At 41.7% G+C, this 22,965-nt stretch overlaps 1 protein-coding gene across 1 annotated transcript in view; it reads right to left on the reverse strand.

The window, feature by feature from the left end:
- Window positions 1-22,965, reverse strand: part of DOCK3 (dedicator of cytokinesis 3) — a gene marked incomplete at both ends in the record, with an annotated part of 415,489 nt that overhangs the window by 88,259 nt on the left and 304,265 nt on the right. The window contains 2 exons of the mRNA XM_079712090.1: window positions 6,017-6,142; window positions 15,657-15,745. Of these exons, the coding sequence (XP_079568216.1) occupies window positions 6,017-6,142; window positions 15,657-15,745 (215 nt within the window). The remainder of the gene's footprint in view (window positions 1-6,016; window positions 6,143-15,656; window positions 15,746-22,965) is intronic.

A 22,965-nucleotide genomic window follows, 5' to 3' on the forward strand; every position in this document is an offset into this window, starting at 1 on the left:
TGGTGAGTGGGGACTACTCTTCGTTGCGGTGTGCAGGCTTCTCATTGTGGTGGCTTCTCTTGTTGTGGAGCACGGGCTTCAGTAGTTGCAGCTCTCGGGCTTCAGTAGTTGTGGTTCGCAGGCTCTAGAGTGCAGGCTCAGTAGTTGTGGCGCACAGGCTCAGCTGCTCCGTGGCATGTGGGATCTTCCCAGACCAGGGCTTGAACCCATGTCCCCTGCACTGGCAGGCGGATTCTTAACCACTGTGCCACCAGGGAAGTCCCTGGGCACTAAGACTTGCTTGGATTCTTTATTATATTCATGTTCCTTCTGTATAAATTACTCACACCACATGTGTGGAGGCTCTAGGTTCAAGGATAACAGTATTAAATACATTATTTAGGCCTTGTCTAATTCTAGATAGGAATAGGAAGAGCTTCTGTGGATAGTGCTTTCTTTTCCTTAAGACCATGTAAAACTAGAACTAACTTTCTCCCGGCAGACACAGCAGCCTGCTTGGGATGGTGCCAATTCTGTCTCTTGGCAGAATAGGAGTCTCCTGACAGCATTCATGGAGATGTGGAGATGTTAACTACCATTTAATATGGACACTTTCAGACACATGACCAATGCTTTATGTTGTAGTAATTCTTATTCTGAGGAAGAAACTAAAAAAAGACTCTCGGGAGGATTTCTTTAGTATCCAGGAAAGACAGGTTCCTTATTTTTCTAACCATGTCTTCAGTGTCAACACTTCTGGTTTCTTTTGCTACAAAGTCAGTGATGTTCTTTGCTCTAACAGGATGACAGGAATGGGCATAGTGTGACATCACTGTATACGATTATTCCTTTCTTGGATCAGGGATGTGATGATCTTTCAACCTGTTGTGGGACCAGATGTGATTATTCCTAAACCCTCCCTTAGAGATACTGCCAAAGCTTCATTTGACACTCAGACTGACCACAGTCCTATGAATCTACTTGTGGTAAATACTTTCATCACTCTGCTGAGAAGAGCTTTTCTTTCAAAAGTCGTGTCTCTTTCAAAAGTCATGAGATGTGTCCAGCAGAGTTGAAAAGAGCAGCTTTCTGCCTTTCTGATTTTTTGTAGCTTGGGATAAGCACTACTCATTTTCTTTTCAATGGGAGTAGCTGATCCGTCTCATAAAAATCCTTTCCTGTATCTATTCACCTAGGGCTTTTTAAGGTTTTCTAAACATTCCAACATGTCCTTAGTTTTCTCTGATCTTAATGAACACCCTAAGTAATACACAGTCTCTAGCCTAGGCTAGTAGCTTCTCTAATGTCTTGTCAGTTATCCCAAAAGGTGAGGCTGATGAAGGATTAATAATGTAAATGACACCCCACCCCACTACTGCAACATAACATTCCATGAAACAAATGAAGATGGAAACAAAGCAGGCAAAAGCAGACAGGACACACAAAAGCAGGAACTTACACCCAACTATCTTCATCTCTGCACCAGAAAGAAAGGGGCAAGAATAAAGGGACAGCACAGAGAGAAACAAGAACAATTAAGACAAACAGGAAAAGAGAGGAAAAAAAAAAAAACATCACTTGCAGGTTGGTGATGAAGCATGCACTTTTTATCAGGGGTCAAAGCAAAGGACAGAGTGTATTTTTGAGCACAAGGGCAAGAGTCAGGGGGCCCCCTAGAGGGCTGCCATGCCAGCATAGCTGCCTTCTAAAGGGCAAGGTCAGGGCAACCCAGAGAAGAGCTTGTGCCAGGTCTGACTCAGGGAAGGGCAAAGCATCCCTAAAGCAGAGTACTCTCTAGGGCATAGTTCTCAAAGGGGGTCCAAAACCAGCAGCATCACCGTCCCTTGAGAGCCTGTGAGGGATACAAATTCTCAGGTCCCATCCCAATCCTACTGTCTCAGAAACTCTTGGGTTAGGCTTAGCAATCTGTGTTTTTCCAAGCCCTGCAGGTGATTCTGATACATACTAAAGTTAGAGAACTACTGCTTTAGGAAAAACTTGGCCATCAGCTAGAACATACTAAACCAAAGGGCAGATTTCTTCTGACAAGAGAGAAGCTCATTTAACTAACATGAAACTTGGCCCATTAACGCGCACAGTAAAGGATAACCTTAAAAATTCAAGGTTTATAAAACAAGTTAAAAAATTTATTTCCCACAGGGGCATGACAGAGCTCTGTATTCCTACTGACTCCAGGGAACAGACTCTCCAGGAAGCTAACAGTTAGAGAACTACACAGAAGCTGGTGGCACATCTCTGCTGGCTTAGATGTGGTCTGGAGAAGGGTACAGACCATTCTTGAGCAAGTGGTTTTAAATCATTCCTTTCAGTTTACAGTCTTTTGGCAGACAGTTTTCTTTAAAGTTTTATTTTGGCTAATTCTGACAAGTGAGTCACAGAAAACAATGTTAACTTCAACATTCACCTCATTCACCTGAAACACCTGCCCTGCTCCAATATTTCCTCTCCAGTTTCTTGAAAAAAAATCTAAGGAGCAAAAGTGTGCAATAGAGTTATTAGCTTTCATACGCAACTAAAATGAGTTTGGAGGGAAGGAGGAAATACCCATAGAAATATGGTGACAAAGCAACAAAAGTCTGTTAAGTGCTCAGTTTCAAAGTAAGGTTTAAATTCCTGCATCTGTTTATTCTTCTATAATCTTGGATGACATTTCCTGGGTTGATGTGCCTTCTCTGTGACCTCCCAGGACACCAGCAATGGCAGACTTGCCTCCTGCTCACCACCATGGGTCATGAGCACAGCTGGATGGCTGTGTATTCAGGGCCTCAGCTGTGGCAAAGAGTAGGACATCTCCTGTTCACACCAGTCACATGGTGTATGTGTACATACTCATGGAAAGCAATAGGAGACCATCAGAAAGACCTTTTTTGAAATGGTATGTTAGATACTGGTGTGGTTATAACTTGTCTAAATGCTGAAACTCAGAGCTGTAAGCTCTGTCAATATGCTTTGACAAGGACCTATCTGGGCCATCTGACAAAAAGGACCTCTCCAAATTAGTATCTGGTGGTTTCTGCCAAGTGCTGGTAGTTTCACAATAAGAATCACAGTATACGAATAATTCTATTTTTCCCATTTACTCTAATTTCTCAGACTTAAGTGTTGAAATGCTCACAGTTACTAACGTAATTTATTTCCTTGTTCATTTCTCATATGACCATACATCAAGAAGTTGCAACTTCTTGTAACTCGGTCACACCAGGACTGTGAGGGCTGAGGGATTGCTGCAGCCCAAGTACAATACTTCCACAGGTGACGAGTGGACCAGCTGCAGGTGGAGGGGTGACCTCACTTAGGGACTTCTTGCCACAGACATGGTTTCCCAAGACAGGCTGACCACAATTTAAGACACTGCTGCACACTTTTCCTGCTGCTCCAGCAGGACCTGCAGGGCTAGCCCTATCCCCTTGCCCAAGGATGGAAAACCTACTCTGATGATATCTTGGGGTGCATTAAGGGGGCTGTCAGTTGTTAGTGCACAGTCCTGAGAGTGGCCATCTATGCAAAAAATTATTTCCTCAGGGGGAGGAAAGGTAAAAGGGAGGACAGATGCATAAAGGACTACTTCCTGCCTGTGAATCAATCCTACTTTCAGCTCCAGCACTCAGTACTTCAAGGGCAGACAACACAGCGAAGAGCACACTCACGGCCCCAGTTTGGACATCCCAGGATTGCCAGCGTCTCTGCCTTATAGGGCAAATCATACAATGATCCATTAGCTGCCCAAAGGAGGGGAACTCCCCTTAAACTCAGCTTGCCTCACCAATGATACTGATACTGCTTATTTCCATGGTCATGTCTAACATTCTCAGAAATCCTTTATAAACCTGTGTGCCAATGATACAAAGAGATGCAGAGTGCTCCACAAAAAGACCTCTTTCCATAGATGAGGTTTGGATACTGCAACTCCTGAAATTAAAGTTTGCTTAAAAATTTTTGACTGAAGCTTGCTCCTTTCTAGTCTCTGCTCACTTTGTTTTGATTCTGTGACTGTGTGAAGGCTAAGAGGAAGGAAATGTCCAATCTTAGACAAACAAGTTCTTAAAAGAGAGAAAGAACTTTAAGTACATCTTTTAGAATATATGGCTCTATATCATGAGCCCGGATACCTAACTAAAATAAGATCACCAGAACAATTTTGGTAAACACTAATTATTTCTTCAGTGACATGTTGCCAAGAAGCCAGGGACTATGTCTGGGCTCTTCTTTTCCTGATTACCAGGGTCATAGAGGGCTGAGGAACATGTCGGGACAGGATGGGAGAAACATCCTGTGGAGGACATCACCTCTACAGCAGTCAGATGGGGGCCTTTCATAAGCATGAAGTCTCCTAAGTATTTAAAGATAAACACAGAATTGATTAGGAATTGATTAAATGGCCTAGGACTCCCATACAAAAGACCCTCCTGTGTGCATGAGCAGGAGACGAAGGCTGTCACAGCAGCTTGCTCTGCATTCACAGTGTCTATGGAGAGAGAACAAAGGCAACAGAAAACAAGTCTGGGCATAACGTGGGAAGTTGGAGGGCAGCTGGAATCCATCACACAGGCCTTCTCTATACTCAGGCCATACTCTCCTCTGGGTATGTGCTGGCAAATATTTCCAACAAGAGAATTTTACAGCACCAGGAAGAACTCAAAATAGGTGATATTTAGAGTGGTCACAATCAGTTTAGTCTAGCCTGGCTCTTTTAAACAAAGGCAAATAAACTTTTAGCAGAACATTAAAACTCAGGGAGGGTGGGAGGGAGACACAAGAGGGAGGAGATATGGGGATATATGTATATGTATAGCTGATTCACTTTGTTATAAAGTAGAAACTAACACACTATATATTTTTTTTGGGGGGGGTATGTGGGCCTCTCACTGTTGTGGCCTCTCCTGTTGCGGAGCACAGGCTCCGGACGCGCAGGCTCAGCGGCCATGGCTCACGGGCCCAGCCGCTCCGCGGCATGTGGGATCTTCCCGGACCGGGGCACGAACCCATGTCCCCTGCATTGGCAGGCGGACTCTCAACCACTGTGCCACCAGGGAAGCCCCTAACACACTATTGTAAAGCAATTATACTCCAATAAAGATGTTAAAAAAAAATAAAATCACATCACTAAAAAAAAAAAAACAAAACTCATTGGAAAAGGTAGGGCTACTCCTCCCATAATTCATCCAGACAAACAGCAATTTACTTGTTCTGCTTTCCCTCTCCTTGTTCCCATCTTCTCTGGTTATCAGACCACCTGCCATCCATCGGAGCCATGCCTCTACCCTTCCCTCACTCCCTACAGCCCCCTTGGTTCTGATGGCCTGTTTGGATCCACTTCTCTAGCTTGGCCTGCATCCCCCTGACCAGGAAGCATGAACTTGAGATTGACTTGCTGGAACCACACTTGAGAGTCAATGCATTCCCACTTTCTGCCCTGGCTCTCCATCAGGAATTAGATGAAAGGAGTTAGACAATTTCTGAGAAACTGGCCAGATAGTACTATTCACAGTGCCTAACTTATACCATTTGCCTGACCCATTTTTCTGATACATTATGGTATTTTCATTATAATTCATTTTTCTGATACAAATATATCTGCTATTCCTACATGAACTGAACTGGGATTCATTGACACTACAGGCACTATTTTCTATTTTCCTTAAAGAGGATGTTCCTATGAGGGGATTCTCTTCTAGGAAATGTAATTGAAGAGAAGAGTATAAAAAGCCATCCCCATAAGAAGTTCTGTATTGATTCCTACCATCCGGTCTCCATAGGAGACAAAAAAGCTCATCTGCTGGATTGCTGTGCTGCACTGGTGAACATATGTGGGGGCTTCTGGAAAAGAACAAATGCCAACAAGAGTCAAAGGAGCCACTGGCTGCAGACTGCAGTCAGCAACCTGACTTCGGCTGTAGAGGCTTTTAATGGCTGCAGGGCTCCTCCACAGCATAGTTCACCACCTGCTCACAAGGGGAGCACTGGACTCAATCCTCCTAACCCTTCTCCCACCCCAGCCCCAAGAAGTTCTGCTTACCTGGCATGATGACATCAGGAAATCCCAATTTTCTTGTAATTGCCAATCCCCTATTAAATATCATAGGATTTTCTCTCCTAATCTGTTCCATGTCTCCACGAAGAAGCTGCAGAGAAATGATAAGACCTGCAAAAACAAAAGCATTTTTTTACTCAGTATCACACTTCTACCCTAGAAAACACAGAGTCACATTTTTTCAGGCAAAATTCAGCATTTTTCTTGAGAAAAGTTTTGATGCAGAAAGTATACATTATTCTGAAGAAACATGCTAGAAATCTAAAAGAATCTAAGTCAAGATAATCTCAAAAATCCAGAGAACTATTCTATTAAATACAAACTGAGGTCTGGGAAATTAAGTTGTCTTCCTCTTTGTTCCCCAGCATCCAGCCCAGGGCCTGACTGGGTCTTAGTGAATATTGAATGAGAGGGTTGATTCACATAAACTGTACGTTTAGGAACCCAGAGAAGTCTATAGACACAATGGCAGACTAGAAACAAGTGTAACCAAAGAAGACCTTGTGTGAGGGTGTCCCACTAGTTGGAAACGACTAAGTTAAGAGATGCTGTGTTTTATGCCAAAGGGCGGGATGCAATTTTCTGGTTCAACCTTGCAATGGCTTGTACAGAGGGCAGCAGAGCAGACATCACATTCTCCCTGCAGGGAACCAATGCACTGCAAGGAAAAGAAGGAATATTTTGTGGGGCTAACTGAGCCTTGCTTCAGACTGTAAGAGTTTCAGATCCTCCAGATGATCCCAGGGGCTTTATTCAGAACTTGGGAAATGTGCAATGTCCCCTAAAGTGATCTGGCTTTTGCTCATTACTTGTACCTTAGGAGTTTTGCACAAAGAAACAGACTCCTGGAAATCACTCTCCTCCCCTGCCCTCAAGGATCCTCACTGCAGCCACTGGCTAGAAGTCTGCGAAGTCAAGCCTAGATGGAGTTTGGAGTGCCTCTGAGACTCCATGAATGAGATTAGCTGGTAGGAGGATGAGTTTAGGTGCTGATCTATGGGTCAGCAGGAAGCACCCTCGTCAATCTGGAAACTTGGGAGTCGAGCAGAAGATGAATATCTAGAAATGAGGGAAGATGTTATGATGATCAGGACAATCAAAAGAGTGGTGGTTAGAATGGAGACAGTAACAGTAACAAGTGGAGATGTAGAATAAGAACGGCCTGGGAATGGAGAAGGGAGAGGAGATGGAGAAGTGGAGAAAGAGAAGTCAGGAGAGTCACAGATACTGTATCTAGCAGGTCAAAGTATTCTAGGAACTAGGAATATGTACTCTCACTGCTGGGTCAGTGGAGGAAATACAGTTCTACTGCCGCCCAGACAGAACCTCAAGATGATCTCATTGCTTCAGCTAAGCGCATCTCCCTCAAGAAACCATGGGATCACACATATGAAGTCGCAGGTGTCATTAACACCAGGATCACAGTGCCCTGAAAAGCAGACATATGATATTCCAGTTGGCGTTCTGGTTAGATAATCAGTGTTTGAGATTTGCTCACTCTAAAGTAATTTTTTATAGCCTAATCACTTGATGGACTCAGTTACAATTAGTTTATGACCCTGAAAGGCTGAAGGCCTTTGATTTCTAGAGAAGACAGCAGTTGGGGAGGTACTCACCCTCCCCCACAACCTCAGCTCATTTATCTGCAGTATCTTTACACAGCTATCATTACATCTCATCCTCTGGGGGAACAAAAATCCACTGACTTAGGAGATGGCCTAGCCTGGAGCAGATAGCTAAGAATGAAACAGTTTCCAGAATTTGAGATAGTGGATGGAGGGCAAAGGAAAAAAAAATCAGTGAGTGCACTCTTACCATTCTGCATTGGCAAGGATTTATTCCAATACCCACTGACTGCCTTTCATCTCCTCATTTTTTGAGCTATCAAATTGGCCTATATATGCAAAGTGCAACCTGTGAGGATGTAGACTGAAGGTGCTGGGAGAATCACATCTAGCTTTCAAGCTACTCAAAAAGATCCTGAGTAGCTGCTCTCCTCTTCCAAACATGACAATTAAGAGGGCTTCAGTTTATGCAAGAGAGCAAGTGAAAAGGCACATGAAGAATGAAAGAAACCACCAATGGAGGCTATAAAAATTCCATCACTCAGATTAAGAGATACAAACTACTATGTGTAAAATATATAAGCAATAAGCATATAGTGTGCAGTACAAGGAAATACAGCCATTATTTTGTAATAACTTTAAATGGAGTATCATCTATAAAAATGTTGAATTGCTATGAAAATAGCGATTCATAGTGCACATGAAACTAATATAAATTGTACATCAACAATACTTCAAGTAAGAAATAAGAAAATAGAGGAAAACTCCATCCCCTTTTGTAGGGGCTGGAATCCCAGAACTTCTGGATCACTTTTCTGGTTCTGAAACCCTGAGTGATTGAGGCACATGCCAAATAATGGTAAGGCATGGTCCTTAGGACCGAAGAGCCTCTGTGAATAACTCAGAAAAATGACCACTCACCTACCCAGTACACAACCAGTCCTTTAGCAATTCTTGGTATTCTACCTGCCAATCATCTGGCTCTCAAGCCAAAGAACTTGACAGTAAATACGTCTATACAAGTTCTCTGTTAATTTGATCCCTGACACAAGAAAACTGCCTTTTTAACCTCAGGTTAAACACTGTCCCCATAAAAAAGTTACTGGACACAACTGATACCTATTGGGAATACTGGAGGGCCAGCAATCTGGCCCTGGCCCCTCACCATCCGTATCCCTTGTGGAAGAGCTGGATGAGGATTAATAATGCAAATTAATCTTAGTCCAAGATTTGCAAATAAAGCTGTACTTAACAGCCATTTAAAAATACATAGAAAAGATGTTAAAATAAATAAAATAAAATAAAAATACATAGAGGGCTTCCCTGGTGACACAGTGGTTAAGAATCTGCCTGCCAATGCAGGGGACATGGGTTCGATTCCTGGTCCGGTAAGATCCCACATCCCATGGAGCAACTAAGCCCGTGCGCCACAACTACTGAGCCTGCACTCTAGAGCCCATGAACCACAACTAAGGAAGCCCGTGTGCCACAACTACTGAAGCCCACACGCCTAGAGCCCGTGTTCTGCAACAAGAGGAGCCACCACAATGAGAAGTCCATGCACCACAATGAAGAGTAGCCCCTGCTCACTGCAACTAGAGAAAGCCCACGTGCAGCAACGAAGACCCAACGCAGCCAAAAATAAATAAATTTATAAAAATAAATAAATAAATAAAATACATAGAAAACCACGGCATCAACTGTTTTATTTGCTAAAAGTTGGGTTTGTGGCTACATATCTAAGAGGCCAATAACAAAAATGAAGAGCCAAATATATTAAAGCTGCACCTAAGAGACTTACTGCTGGATGACACATTTACTCTCAGCACTCAAAACCAATATAGCAGGACTTCCCTGGCGGTCCAGTGGTTAAGACTCCACCTTCCAATGCAGGGGCTGCAGGTTCAATCCCTGGTTGGGGAGCTAAGATCCCACATGCCTCACGGACAAAACACCAAAACATAAAACAGAAGCAATATTGTAACAAATTCAATAAAGACTTTTAAAATGGTCTACATCGAAAAAAATCTTAAAAAGAAAAAACCAATATAGCAACTCCTTCTTCATTTTTGTATGATTTGACTTGACAGGAAAGCACTAATGACTTCTGAAACAGACTGTCAAGGCAATGAACTGCTCATGATATTTAACAAAGATGGGTGAGAGTTTACAGTAAAGTAAATTAACTTTTTATAAAGAAATATCTTTAATTAAGGAGACTAATAAAGACCTGAAATATTCTTTGAGCAATTATGAAATTCTCTGACACGAAGACCCTGGAGTCCAGCAGTGGAAAACCCATGCTCAGAAGCTTTGACAATAGAGTGGAAAGGCCAGTGGCCTGCAGTATGGAAACCTGGGCTCCCTGGTTAAGCCACTAAATCATTTCACTGAGCTTCAGTTTCTTCATTTATTTAATGAGGGAGTTGAAACACGTGATTTCCAAGATCTCAACCAGCTTCCAAGTTAAGCCTTGCCAAGAAGCAGTCAGACACACACTTCAAAGAAAAGAAGTCTATTTCTCCTCCTGGATTTCCCACAGGTGCATGAAGACCTCCTCTCACTACGGCCATCCTAACTGAGGCTCTCTGAAGTCTATGCTGCCCCAGCACAGAGGATGGGGTGCTTTTCTAACACTGTTTAAGTGGCCAGTGTCTGTGAGTTCTGGACAAAAATCATGGACACTGAAGATGGCATGGTTTCTTGCTCACTCTGGGAGGTGAGACAAAATTCAGCATTTTAACCTGGTGAAGTGATGGTGGAAACTGCTCTTTGGTTGTTTCTTTTTTTAAAAAAAACAAAACCCTTTTTAAATTAATTAATTTATTTAAAAATTTATTTTATTTATTTATTTTTGGCTGCATTGGGTCTTTGTTGCTGTGCATGAGCTTCCTCTAGTTGTGGCGAGCGGGGGCTACTCTTCGTTGTGGTGCGTGGGTGCTAGGCATGCGAGCCCCAGTAGTTGTGGCACTCGGGATCAGCAGTTGTGGTTTGCAGGCTCTAGAGCGCAGGCTCAGTAGTTGTGGTGCATGGGCTTAGTTGTTCCGTGGCATGTGGGATCTTCCCGGACCAGGAATCGAGCCCGTGTCCCCTGCATTGGCAGGTGGGTTCTTAACCACTGTTCACCAGGAAAGCCCCTCTCCATGTTTTAATCACATCATATCCCAAGAACTTATAGCCAAGGGTAGCTTTTATAAATAAAATAAGGAAATAAAGCAAAGAACACTATAAATATTGGTGTGAACAGTTTTCCAAATTGTAGTAACTTCTCTGTATTTTAAAAACAAGATTTGTCTCTTGCTTTAGCCTAGTTTTAGGTGAGGAATATGAACTCCCTTCCCCTTCCAGCACACTGAGTGTAGCTCCTTGGCATCCAGGCACATATAAGGGGAAACAGGAACTTAAAAACAGTGGGAAAGGCCCTGGGGAACCCCATGCTACAGAGTTTTAGAGAAGTCTCAAACTTTGAAGCCTCTGATTTGGAGCTGCTCTGAGGACCCTCCTAGTTCAATATATGTTGACCCTGATAAAGAAAAAAAAAGTTATTTTCAACAACTTTGGGAACTGCCATGCCCTGAAGTGGCTTTACACTGTCATTTAAGGGCAGCTTTTTATTTACAACAGGTATATGGAAGTTAAAACAAAGAAGGCTATATAAAAGAGATTATGAAACAATTTAGCGGTATTGGGTTGGCCAAAAAGTTCCTTCGGTTTTTAAGTAAAAATAAACGATACACTTTTCTTTCCTTAAAAAAAAAAAATCTATCTATCTATTTATTTATTTATTTATTTGGCTGCACCGGGTCTTAGTTGCGGCACACGGGATCTTCGTTGAGGCATGCAGGATTTTTTAGTTGTAGCATGCAGGATCTTTTAGTTGCAGCACATGGATCCTTAGTCACGGCATGTGGGTGGGGGGGTCTTCCAGTTTTGGCATGCGGGATCTTCAGTTGCATCATGTGAACCCCCAGTTGCACCATGCGGGATCCAGTTCCCCGACCAGGGCTCGAACCCTCCTCCTCGCCGCCCCCCCAACAATTAAGAGCATGGAGACCTAGCCACTGGACCACCAGGGAAGTCCCAAACACGCATTTTTCATTTTCACCAAGAACTTTATTGAATATATTCACTGTTTTGTGCCACTACCTTCTGCCATTTTTCATGCAATTTCATAATTCCAACTTCCCCAAATTTTTTATCTTTTTGAGCAAAGAACTGTTCCAGGTGCCTTTTACAGTCTTCCAGGGAATTGAAATTTTTTTCCATTAAGAGAATTTTGTAAAGACTGAAATAAATGGGAATCCGAAGGTGCAATGTCTGGTGAATATGGCGGGTAAATCAGAACTTCCCAGCCAAGCTGTAACAGTTTTTGCCTGGTCACCAAAGAAACACGCGGTCTTCCGTTATCCTGAGATGGAAGATTATGCGTTTTGTGTTGACTAATTCCGGATGCTTTCCATTGAGTGCTGCTTTCAGTTGGTCTAAATGGGAGCAGTACTTGTTGGAATTAATTGTTTGGTTTTCCAGAAGCAGCTCATAATAGAGGACTCCCTTCCAATCCCACCATGTACACAACATCACCTTCTTTGGATGAAGACTGGCCTTTGGTGTGGCTGGTGGTGGTTCATTTCGCTTGCCCCATGATCTCTTCCATTCCACATTATTGTACAGTATCTACTTTTCATCACCCATCACAATTTGTTTTTTTTTTTTTTTTTGCAGTACGTGGGCCTCTCACTGTTGTGGCCTCTCCTGTTGCGGAGCACAGGCTCCGGACGTGCAGGCTCAGCGGCCATGGCTCACGGGCCCAGCTGCTCCACGGCATGTGGGATCTTCCCGGACCGGGGCACGAACCCGTGTCCCCTGCATCGGCAGGCGGACTCTCAACCACTGTGCCACAAGGGAAGCCCCACAATTTGTTTTAAAAACAGAATGTTTTTGTTACGTTTAAGTAGAGAATTGCATGCAGAAATATGGTCAAGAAGGTTTTTTTCGCTTAACTTATGTGGAACCCAAACATCAAAGAGATTAACATAACCAAGCTGGTGCAAATGATTTTCAATGCTTTATTTGGATATTTTGAGTATGTCGGCTATCTCCCACATGGTATAACGTTGACTGTTCTCAATTAATGTCTTGATTTGATCGCTATCAACTTCACCTGGTCTACCTGACCATGGAGCATCATCCAGCGAGAAATCTCCAGCATGAAAATACACAAATCACCTTTGACACATTCGATCAGTCACAGCAACTTCTCCATACACTGCACAAATCTTTTTTTGCGTTTCAGCTACATTTTTACCTTTCTAGAAATAATAAAGCATAATATGCCAAAAATGTTGTTTTTCTTCCATCTTCGATATTAAAATGGCTACACAAAAATCAACAATTTTGATAAGTTTTTTTTAAATGCACGCTGATATGACAGCTGTCACAATATAATCTAACAAAACTGTTTCGAATGAAGTTGAAGACAACTACGCGCTACTAGAGCCATCTTACGGAAAACCAAAAGAACTTTTTGGCCAACTCAATAAAAACTAACTGGAGAAACACAGTTCTATGTAAATTTGATAGTTATCTAAAAGCTCATAGGCTTTTACTTTTATTTATATATTATATATATATATATTTCATTGAGGTATAGTTGATGTACAATATTATATAAGTTTCAGCTGTACAACAGTGATTCACAACTTTTAAAGGTTATGTTCAATTTATAGTTATTATAAAATATTGGCTATATTCTCTGTGTTGTTATATCCTTGCAGCTTATTTATTTTATACATAGTAGTTTGTACCTCTTAATCCTCTACCCCTCCCCATGTCCCTCCCCTCACTGGAAACCAACAGTTTGTTCTCTATATCTGCGAGTCTGTTTCTTTCTTGTTATATTCACTAGTTTGTTTTACGTTTTAGATTCCACATATAAGTGATATCATACAGTATCTGTCTTTCTCTAACTTACGTCACTTAGCATAATATCCTCCAACTCCATCTATGTTTTTGCAAATGGCAAAATTTCATTCTTTTTTAAGGCTGAGTAGTATTCCATTGTACATACATATACACTACATCTTCTTTATCCGTTCATCTTTTGATGGACACTTAGGTTGCTTCCATATCTTGGTAACTGTAAATAATGCTTCTATGAACACTGGGGTGCATACATCTTTTCGAATTAGCTTTTTTTTTGGGGGGGGATATATACCCAGGAGTGGAATTGTTGGGTCACATGGTAATTCTATTTTCAGTTTTTTGAGAATCCTCCATACTGTTTTCCACAATCGCTGCACCAATTTACATTCCCACCAACTGTATGTGAGGGTTCCCTTTTCTCCACAGCCTCACCAACATTTGTTATTTGTGTCCTTTTTCATGATAGCCATTCTGACAGGTTTGAGGTGATATATCACTGTGGTTTTAATTTGCATTTCTCTGATGATTAATGATGTTGAACATCTTTTCATGTGCCTGCTGGCCATCTGTACGTCTTCTTTGGAAAAACGTCTATTCAGATCTTATAGGCTTTTAAATAGTGCTTCTAATTTAATCAAGCAATATTCAGTTTAGAATTAATGTTAATATGTACAACTGTACCAAGATTTAGATAGAAATTAAACAGAGTTTTAAAATGAGGGAAAAAGAAAAGGAGAAGTTGAGCTAAGATGAAAGCTGCTTTGAAATAAAGATCTTCTATTTTAGTTCCAGAATGACTGATACTGGCAGACTAATCATTGATTCTCATTAGCATCAGGCTTTCTTGGTGAAGCTAACACTGAACAGGAATAGAAAAAGTGACATTTATGTGTGTCTTTTTTGGGGGCTGGGTGTGTAATCTTTGTTCAGGAAAAACAGAATTCACAATGTGACAAACCGGCAACACTTTTGTTCACTCTGGATTCAAACTGGAACTCAAGTTACCTATCAAAGCATAAGGAATCCACCATGGAAAGAGCAGAAAATGTATTTTGGTCAGAAGAAATGGCCAAAAAGCACACATGAAAAGATGCTCAACATCACTAATTATCAGAGAAATGCAAATCAAAACTACAATGAGGTATCACTTCACACTGGTCAGAATGGCCATCATCAAAAAGTCTACAAATAAATACTAGAGATAGTGTGGAGAAAAGGGAGCCCTCCTATATTGTTGGTGGGAATGTAAACTGGTACAGCCATTGTGGAGAACAGTATGGAGGTTCCTTAAAAAACTAAAAATAGAACTACCATATGGTCCAGCAATCCCACTCCTGGGCATATATCTGGAGAAAACCAAAATCCAAAAGGATAGGTGGATTCTAATGTTCACTGCAGTACTGTTTACAACAGCCAAGATGTGGAAGCAACCTAAATATCCATCGACAGAGGAATGGATAAAGAAAATGTGGTACATACATACAATGGAATATTACTCAGCCATAAAAAAGAATGAAATAATGCCCTTTGCAGCAACATGGATGGACCCAGAGATTATCATACTAAGTGAAGTAAGTCAGACAGAGAAAGACAAAAATATCATGTGATATCACTTATATGTGGAATCTAAAAAAAATGGTACAAATGAATGTATTTACATAATAGAAATAGTCACAGATGTAGAAAACAAACTTATGGTTACTAGGGGGGGTGGAGGGGAGGGATAAATTGGGAGATGGGGATTGATGCATACACACTACTACATATAAAATAGATAACTAATAAGGACCTACTATATAGCACAGGGAACCCTACTCAATACTCTGTGATGACCTATATGGGAAAAGAATCTAAAAAAGAGTGGATATATGTATAGGTATAACTGATTCACTTTGCTGTACAGCAGAAACTAACACACATTGTAAATCAACTATACTCCAATAAAAATTTTTTAAAAAGTAATTAGTTAAGGTCTCAAATTATCACAGAAAGAAAGAGAAATTGCCTGAACAGGAGAATAAATGTCTGTAGGAGACTGAACTTTACATCTGGCAACTATCAGCACAAATCAACTAAGGTGTGTATGATCAGCAACTGCAAATGCAACACAAAGTCTCCTAGCCAAAGAAGCACATTACCATGACTGGCGCTAGGGGCAGAGTACTTGGCGCTGGACTTGCGGATGATATTCTCGTGGATCTGGGACCACTCACTCTCGTTGTTGCACCTGCAACAGAAGGACAGGCATTATGATTCTCAACAGTTTTAAACATCTGGTCTGACGTTCAATGTGTAACACTAAGTTTGAAGGGATACTTCAAACTCACTTTCCTAAAGAAATGAACATATACTTTACTAAATTAGACAAGGCTCATTTTCTGGTAAGGCACACAGAAGATTCATATTTGGGGAAATAGTAGAAACTCTAAAATGAACCTCTGCAAATATTTTTGAGTGGCAAAATATCCAATTCTCTGAAGTAACACTTTCCCACATGACAAGCTTTTTTCTTTTTTAGTTCCTTATACACCCTAACTAGGCGCTAGAGGAAAGCTCCTGATAGAGGAAAAAACAGTTCCTTTCAACAAGTACTGCTGTTTACAAACTTCCATGTCACACTTGCTCTATGTTGTCATTCAACTGTCGCTGTAATGGCCCCAGAGAAAAATCCTGCTAAGCTCAGGGCAATGTTGATATTTGCCTGTGGCTGTATTTCAGCCAGACCACGATAAGAAGAAAAGTTTGGGAGAGTAGTGGGCTTGGTTCACTGTGAAGTCCTCTGTAGTCAAGGGGAAGGAGGGCTTAGTAGAGAAGGCTGGATGCCTAAATATGTAAGAATAAAGTTCTTTCCTAGGGACTTCAGGATTGGGAGAAAAGAGAGAATGGAGGAACAACACGGCACCTCTATTAATTTCTGACATTTTTAGAGTCTTCCCCTCTAAAGGAAAATTCCAAGAAAGCTGCAGTCATACAACCACTTGGTATGGTTTAGGAACAGAGACTAGGAAGGAATTCCTCATCCTAATGTAGACATCTTGATGAAACAACTGAAATGAGATTAGAATCATCTCTTGAAAATTCCATGTGACACCCAGAGTCTCCACAGCCTTGGCCCCTCCTTTCCCCTGTTGGATAGGGAGAACCCACTGACCCCAGAAAACAGAGCCCATATGCACAAAGGAAACCACACAGGATCTTTCCATGGTAACTTATAAGTGTGTAGTCCAGCCACAGCAAGAGGAAACTCCAGCAAGAGTTATATCATGTGCCATCCCGCGGTGTGAATGAAGCACAACAGGTTTCTAAATAAAAGAGTTTGTATAGAGACCATTCAGAGATAAAGGAGGTTGGTCACCAGACAAATTTTTCTTAATCAGTAGCTCTTCGGACTCCTTAGTAGAAATAAGCCTCACTTAGAGATGTTACAAAGAATTGTCAAAGATAAGGTTCTCAAAGTCCAGAGCTGTGAGGATAACTTCTCACAGAATTCCTGCCAAGGAAAGGAAGGGGGAGAGTGTTCTTTAAAATGATCACTTGTGATTAGCAACTCAGTTGGAAATCAAAAGTGAGAGGTGCTGGCAGCAGCACATCTAGCCTTTCCTGTCTGACATGCACACTGTCTCAGCTCTTCCAATCAGTCAATACAGAAGAAGTGCCCAGCTGGTGAGGACTGACACTTGTCTTGTTGTCAGATTTTTGTCACTTTCTAGTTTTACAAAATCAGTAGTTACTTTCTTTAATAGAAATCTGACTATAGTTTGTTATAAATAGTATACTCCCCCCCACTTCAAAATAAGTCTTGACTAATGTACAGTATAATGAATACAGACAATAATATTGTACTATAATGATGCAATGTGATAAATATTGCTTGACTGGCAATCATAATACAATATATAAATATATCAAGGTAACACGCTATACATCTGAAGTATATATATATATATATATATATATATATATATATATATAAAATACACACACAAAGAATCCAAATAAATAAATAAATAAAACCAAAAGAAAAAAAAAAGAGTCTTGAAAATTAACTCCCTTTCTCCAATGGGTGGTATAATTTCAGTATTTCTCCAATAAAACACTCACTGGCTCTTTAGCAGTATAGAACCAGTGAGCTGGTGCTTTATCAACTACATCAACAGTGACAATGTGTATTATTTCACTGACATGTACTTTTCCACCCGACACATACAATTCAGATGCCAGACACCTGATGGCTTGTCCCCTGTACTCCTCTCCCTTTGTATACCCCTTAACTATCATTGGCATTCAGAGATCTGCATTTGAAGCCCATTTCCTTCCTACCATATAAGCTTTCTGGGCAATCTCACCTGCTCCCATGGTTTCAACCACCACCAAAAGCAGATAAGACCCAAAGCAGTGTCTCTAGCCCAGACTCACCCCTAAGTTACTGACCTGCATGGCCACAACACAGCTTATCATTTCCTACCCACCCGTCTGCTCCTAGAAACTCCTTCTGAGTAGAACCCACTAGTTCACTAAACCAGAATTCTTCCAGCTGTCATCACGTCCTGTAGATTTTGTTATCTTAAAATCTGTCACATCTGACCTCTCCTCTTCATGGCCTTGGTTCAGCCATTACCACCTCTCTTCCAGACCAGTGTAATCACCTCTTAACTGGCCTTTCAATTATCTCCCTTTCTAGAATGCCAAGGGAGCTACTCAAATCATCTGAAACTAAGTGGATGTGGTGTCATTAGCATATTTTAACCAATCACTAGGATATTTTGTAAGGAAAAAATATAAATGTAAGCATTTATTAACCAAATGAGTTATGATTATAATGAAGCATGATTATGTTGTATCCAATCAAATTAGTATTTAGAGCATGATTACTGATGTTGATAGTTTGTCCTCAATCATAAGACTCACAAGGGACTGTAATCTAAAACAGGTCTGTGTGCCTCTGTGGCACACCTTCCCCACAGAGGAGGTAACCAGCACAGGCAATGAAGTAGCACTTCAACTACTACATGTCCAGGGATTTTACTCAAGGGTTAACACAGAGGGGTGAGAGGTTTTTGGTTTTCTACATGGGACCACTAAGCATTCCAAAGCATCAGAGCAGGTGTGCAGATTCTGCTCAGCAAAGAGTGTTCAGAATACTGTTCTTATTCACTCATGTACTAGAGCACACTTTACCATTTGCCTCTTCCCTACTACCTCCTTATCTTCTTGATTTCTGTGTTTCTCATGGGTATTCACCCAACTTTCTTCTCATCTTTCCCCAAGGTGGGCAACCCAAAAAAGTATTCAAGAAGTTTTAAAGGGTTGTTTGTAAGACCTTTAAGTCTGCTTTTTTAGGATGCCTAATATAGGTAGGTAATGATCAGGATATTCTCCCATATTTTATTTCACTAAGATAGGTATTCTCATGTGCATCTTACAGATGAGGAGAGTGAGGTGAAGCTGTAGTCTAAACACAGGTCTGTCTGGACCCAAAGCAGGGCAGGGGTGAGGGTGGAGGGGCAGAGAGAAAGAAGCTGCAGAGTTCTGTGACCCTGAAAACCTTACTCCCACACCAGGCTTCAGTGTACTTGTCTCCCTGACACCAGTCAGAATTCCCATTCTGTCTACCTTCATCTAACTGCAACTATTCAGTTTTGACTATGGCTTAAAACTTAATTTAGTGCAAATATTCCATATTAAAATTCTTTCTTGGAGAGTGGCCAAGATGGCAGAAGAAAAACACTCTGAGCTCACCTATTCTCACACCAAAATCACAACTATTCGCAGAACAACCATTGATAAAAAGTACTGGAACCTACCAGAAAAGATCTTCTACAGCCAAAGACATAAAGAAGGAACCACAACGAGACCAGAAGAAGGGGCAGACTCATAATCAAACCCCGTATCTCCAGATGGGTGACCCACAAACTGGAGAATAATTATATTGCAGAGGTTCTACCATAGGAGTGAGAGTTCTGAGCCCCACATCAGGCGCCCCAGCCCAGCACTGGCAAGACGAGTGCCCAGAGCATTTGGTCTTGAAGGCCAGTGGGGCTTACTTAAAATAGAGACTTCACTTTAAAGGGAGTGAAAAAAGCTCCCTTTTTTTCCCACACAAAAGCTCACGTGCACCAGCACATAGGGGAAAAAAATAATTTGACAGGAGCCTGGGCCAGACCTTCCTGCTGGTTTTGGAGCATCTCCTGGAGAGGTGAGGGGTGGATGAAGCTCACCCTGGGGACACAGACACTGGTGGCAAACATACTGGGGAACACTGTTGATGGCTGACAGCTTGGCTCTTTAGTTCCAAGACCTGGCCCTACCCAACAGCCTCTAGGCCGCACTGCTGGGACACTTTAGGCCAAACAACTAACTGGGTGGGGACACAGTGCCAACAATCAGCAGATAGGCTGCCTAAAGACTAAAGAGCCCATAGCTACCTCTGGGCTTGCCCCTAGACATGGCCCAGCCCACCAGAGGGCCAAGATGGAGCTGTACCCACCAATGGACAGGCACTAGCCCCTCCCACCAGGAAGCCAGACCAAGCCTCTAGACCAACCTCATCCACAAGGGGCCAGACACCAGAAGCAAGAAAACTACGACCCCTCAATACAGGGCAGACCCTACCCTGGAATCAGCTGGGCCCTGGCCTGGCCCACTAGCGGGCCAATGCAACCTTCAGGACACCCCAGAACCCATACCCAACTGTGTCAGGAACCAACATCGCCCCACAAAACAACCTGAAATGAGCTCTGGGATCCCTGGGCTGCAGTCAGACTCCAGGAACAAGCTCTGCTTGCTGGTAGACTGGCACTAACCCCAGGATCTGGCTTCACCTGCCAGTGGGAGGGCAACAGCCCCAGAGTCTTCAGGACTCTGACTCCACCCACCAGTAAGCCAGCACTAGCCCTGGGGGTGATGTAGGATTGCACAACCAGCCACCTCATGACTAGGCCCTGCTAAACAGCAGCCAGTAGCATCCACACAAAGCAGGTTCTGGCAACCAACCAGACTAGAGGCCTATCAGACCATCCACACAGTTAGCCCACCACAACAGAAGGACCCACGTAGCCCTCTTCGAGTGAACCCTTAGAGCACACAGCTTGGGTGATGGGGGTGCGGAACTGCTGGGATGCATAGGACGCTTCCTACAGACGGCCGCTTCTCCAAGGTCGAGAAAAGTAACTAACCTACCACATACATAAAAATACAAATAGCAACTGAGACAAAATGAGAAATATGTTTCAGATAAAAGAACAAGATAAAACCCCAGAAGAACAAGTAAGTGAAGTGGAGACAGGCAATCTACCCAAGGCGTTCAGAGTAATGATCATAAAGATGATCAAAGAACTCGAGAAAAGAATGGATGCACAGAAAAAGAAGTCAGAAATTTTTTAACAGAGTTAGAAAATATAAAGAACAACCAAACAGAGATGAAGAATACAATAAATGATATGAAAAATGTACTGGAAGGAATCAACAGTAGACTAAATGAATCAGAAGAATGGATCAGTGAGCTGGGAAGACAGAGTAGCAGAAATCACTGCTACTGAACAGAAAAAAGAAAGAAGAATGAACAGAAGTCAGGACAGATTAAGAGACCTCTGGGACAACATCAAGTCTGCTAATATTCACATTACAGGGGTCCCAGGAGAAGAGAGAAAGGGCCCAAGAAAATATCTGAGGAGATAACAGCTGAAAACCTCCCTAATCTGGGAAAGGAAACAGTCACCCAAGTCCAAGAGGCACAGAGTCCCATACAGGATTAACCCAAAGAGGAATAGACAAGATACATTGTAATCAAAATGACAAAAATTAAAGACAGAGAAAACTAAAAGCAGCTAGGGGAAAGCAACAAATAACATACAAGGGAACTCCCATAATACTATCAGCCAATTTTTCAGCAGAAACTCAGCAGGCTAGGAGGGAATGGTATGATATATTTAAAGTGATGAAAGAGAAGAACCTACAACCAAGAATACTCTACCCAGCAAGGCTCTCAGATTAGAAGGAGAAATCAAAAGCTTTACAGACAAGCAAAAGCTAAAGAATTCAGCACCACCAAACCAGCTTTACAACAAATGTTAAAGGAACTTCTCTAGGTAAAAAAGAAAAGGCCACAACTAGAAACAAGAAAATCACAGAATGAAAAAGCTCATTGGTAAAGGAAAACATACAGTAAAGGTAGAAAATATCCACAAACAAAGCTCATAGGGAGGTTAAAACACGAGAGTGATAAAATCACCTGTATCCACAATAAGCAGTTAAAGAGATACACAAAACAATTAGATGTAAAATATGATATCAAAAACAGTAATCATGAGAGGAGGAGAGTACAAATGCAAGGTATCTAAAATGCATCTGAAATTAAGAGATCAGCAACTTACAACAATCACGCATATACAAAGACAGCTATACAAACACCTGACGCAATTGCAAACCAAAATTTATAACAGATATACACACAAAAAAAGAAAAAGGAATCCAAACATAACACTAAAGATAGTCATCAAATCACAAGAGAAGAGAGCAAAAGAAAAAGGGGAAAACAAGACCTACAAAAACAAATCCAAGACAATTAAAATGGCAATAGGAACATACATATCAATAATTACTTTAAATGTAAATGGGCTAAATGCTCCAACCAAAAGACACACACTGGCTGAATGGATACAAAAACAGGACCCATATATGCTGCCTACAAAAGACTCACATCAGATCTAGAGACACATACAGACTGAAAGTGAGGGGATGGAAAAAAGATAGTCCATGCAAATGGAAATCAAAAGAAAGCCAGAGCAGCAATACTTATATCAGACAAAACAGACTTTAAAATAAAGACTGTTATAAGAAACAAAGAAAGACACTACATAATGATCAAGGGGTCAATCCAAGAAGAAGATATAACAACTGTAAATATATATGCACCCAACATAGGAGCACCTCAATATATAAGGCAAATATTAACTAACATAAAAGAATCAATGGTAACATAATAATAGTAGGGGACTTTAATGCCCCACTTAGGGGACATCCCTGCTGGTGCAGTGGTTAAGAATCCATCTGCCAAAGCAGGGGACATGGGTTTGAGCCCTGGTCTGGGAAGACTCCACAAGCTGTGGAGCAACTAAGCCTGTGCGCCACAACTACTGAGGCTGCATTCTAAAGCCCAAGAGCCACAAATACTAAGCCTGCGTGCTGCAACTACTGAAGCCCACATGCCTAGAGAAGCCACCGCAATGAGAAGCCTGCACACCCCAATGAAGAGTAGCCCCCACTAGCTGCAACTAGAGAAAGCCCACGCAAGCAGCAACAAAGACCCAATGTAGCCAAAAATAAATAAATAAATAAATAAATAAATAAATAAATTAAAAAAATACCCCACTTACATCAATGGACACATTATCCAGACAGAAAATCAAAAAGGAAACACATGCCTTAAATGACATGTTAGACCAGATG

This window comes from Hyperoodon ampullatus, assembly GCF_949752795.1.
Source record: "Hyperoodon ampullatus genome assembly, chromosome: 10".
Lineage (NCBI taxonomy): Eukaryota > Metazoa > Chordata > Mammalia > Artiodactyla > Ziphiidae > Hyperoodon > Hyperoodon ampullatus.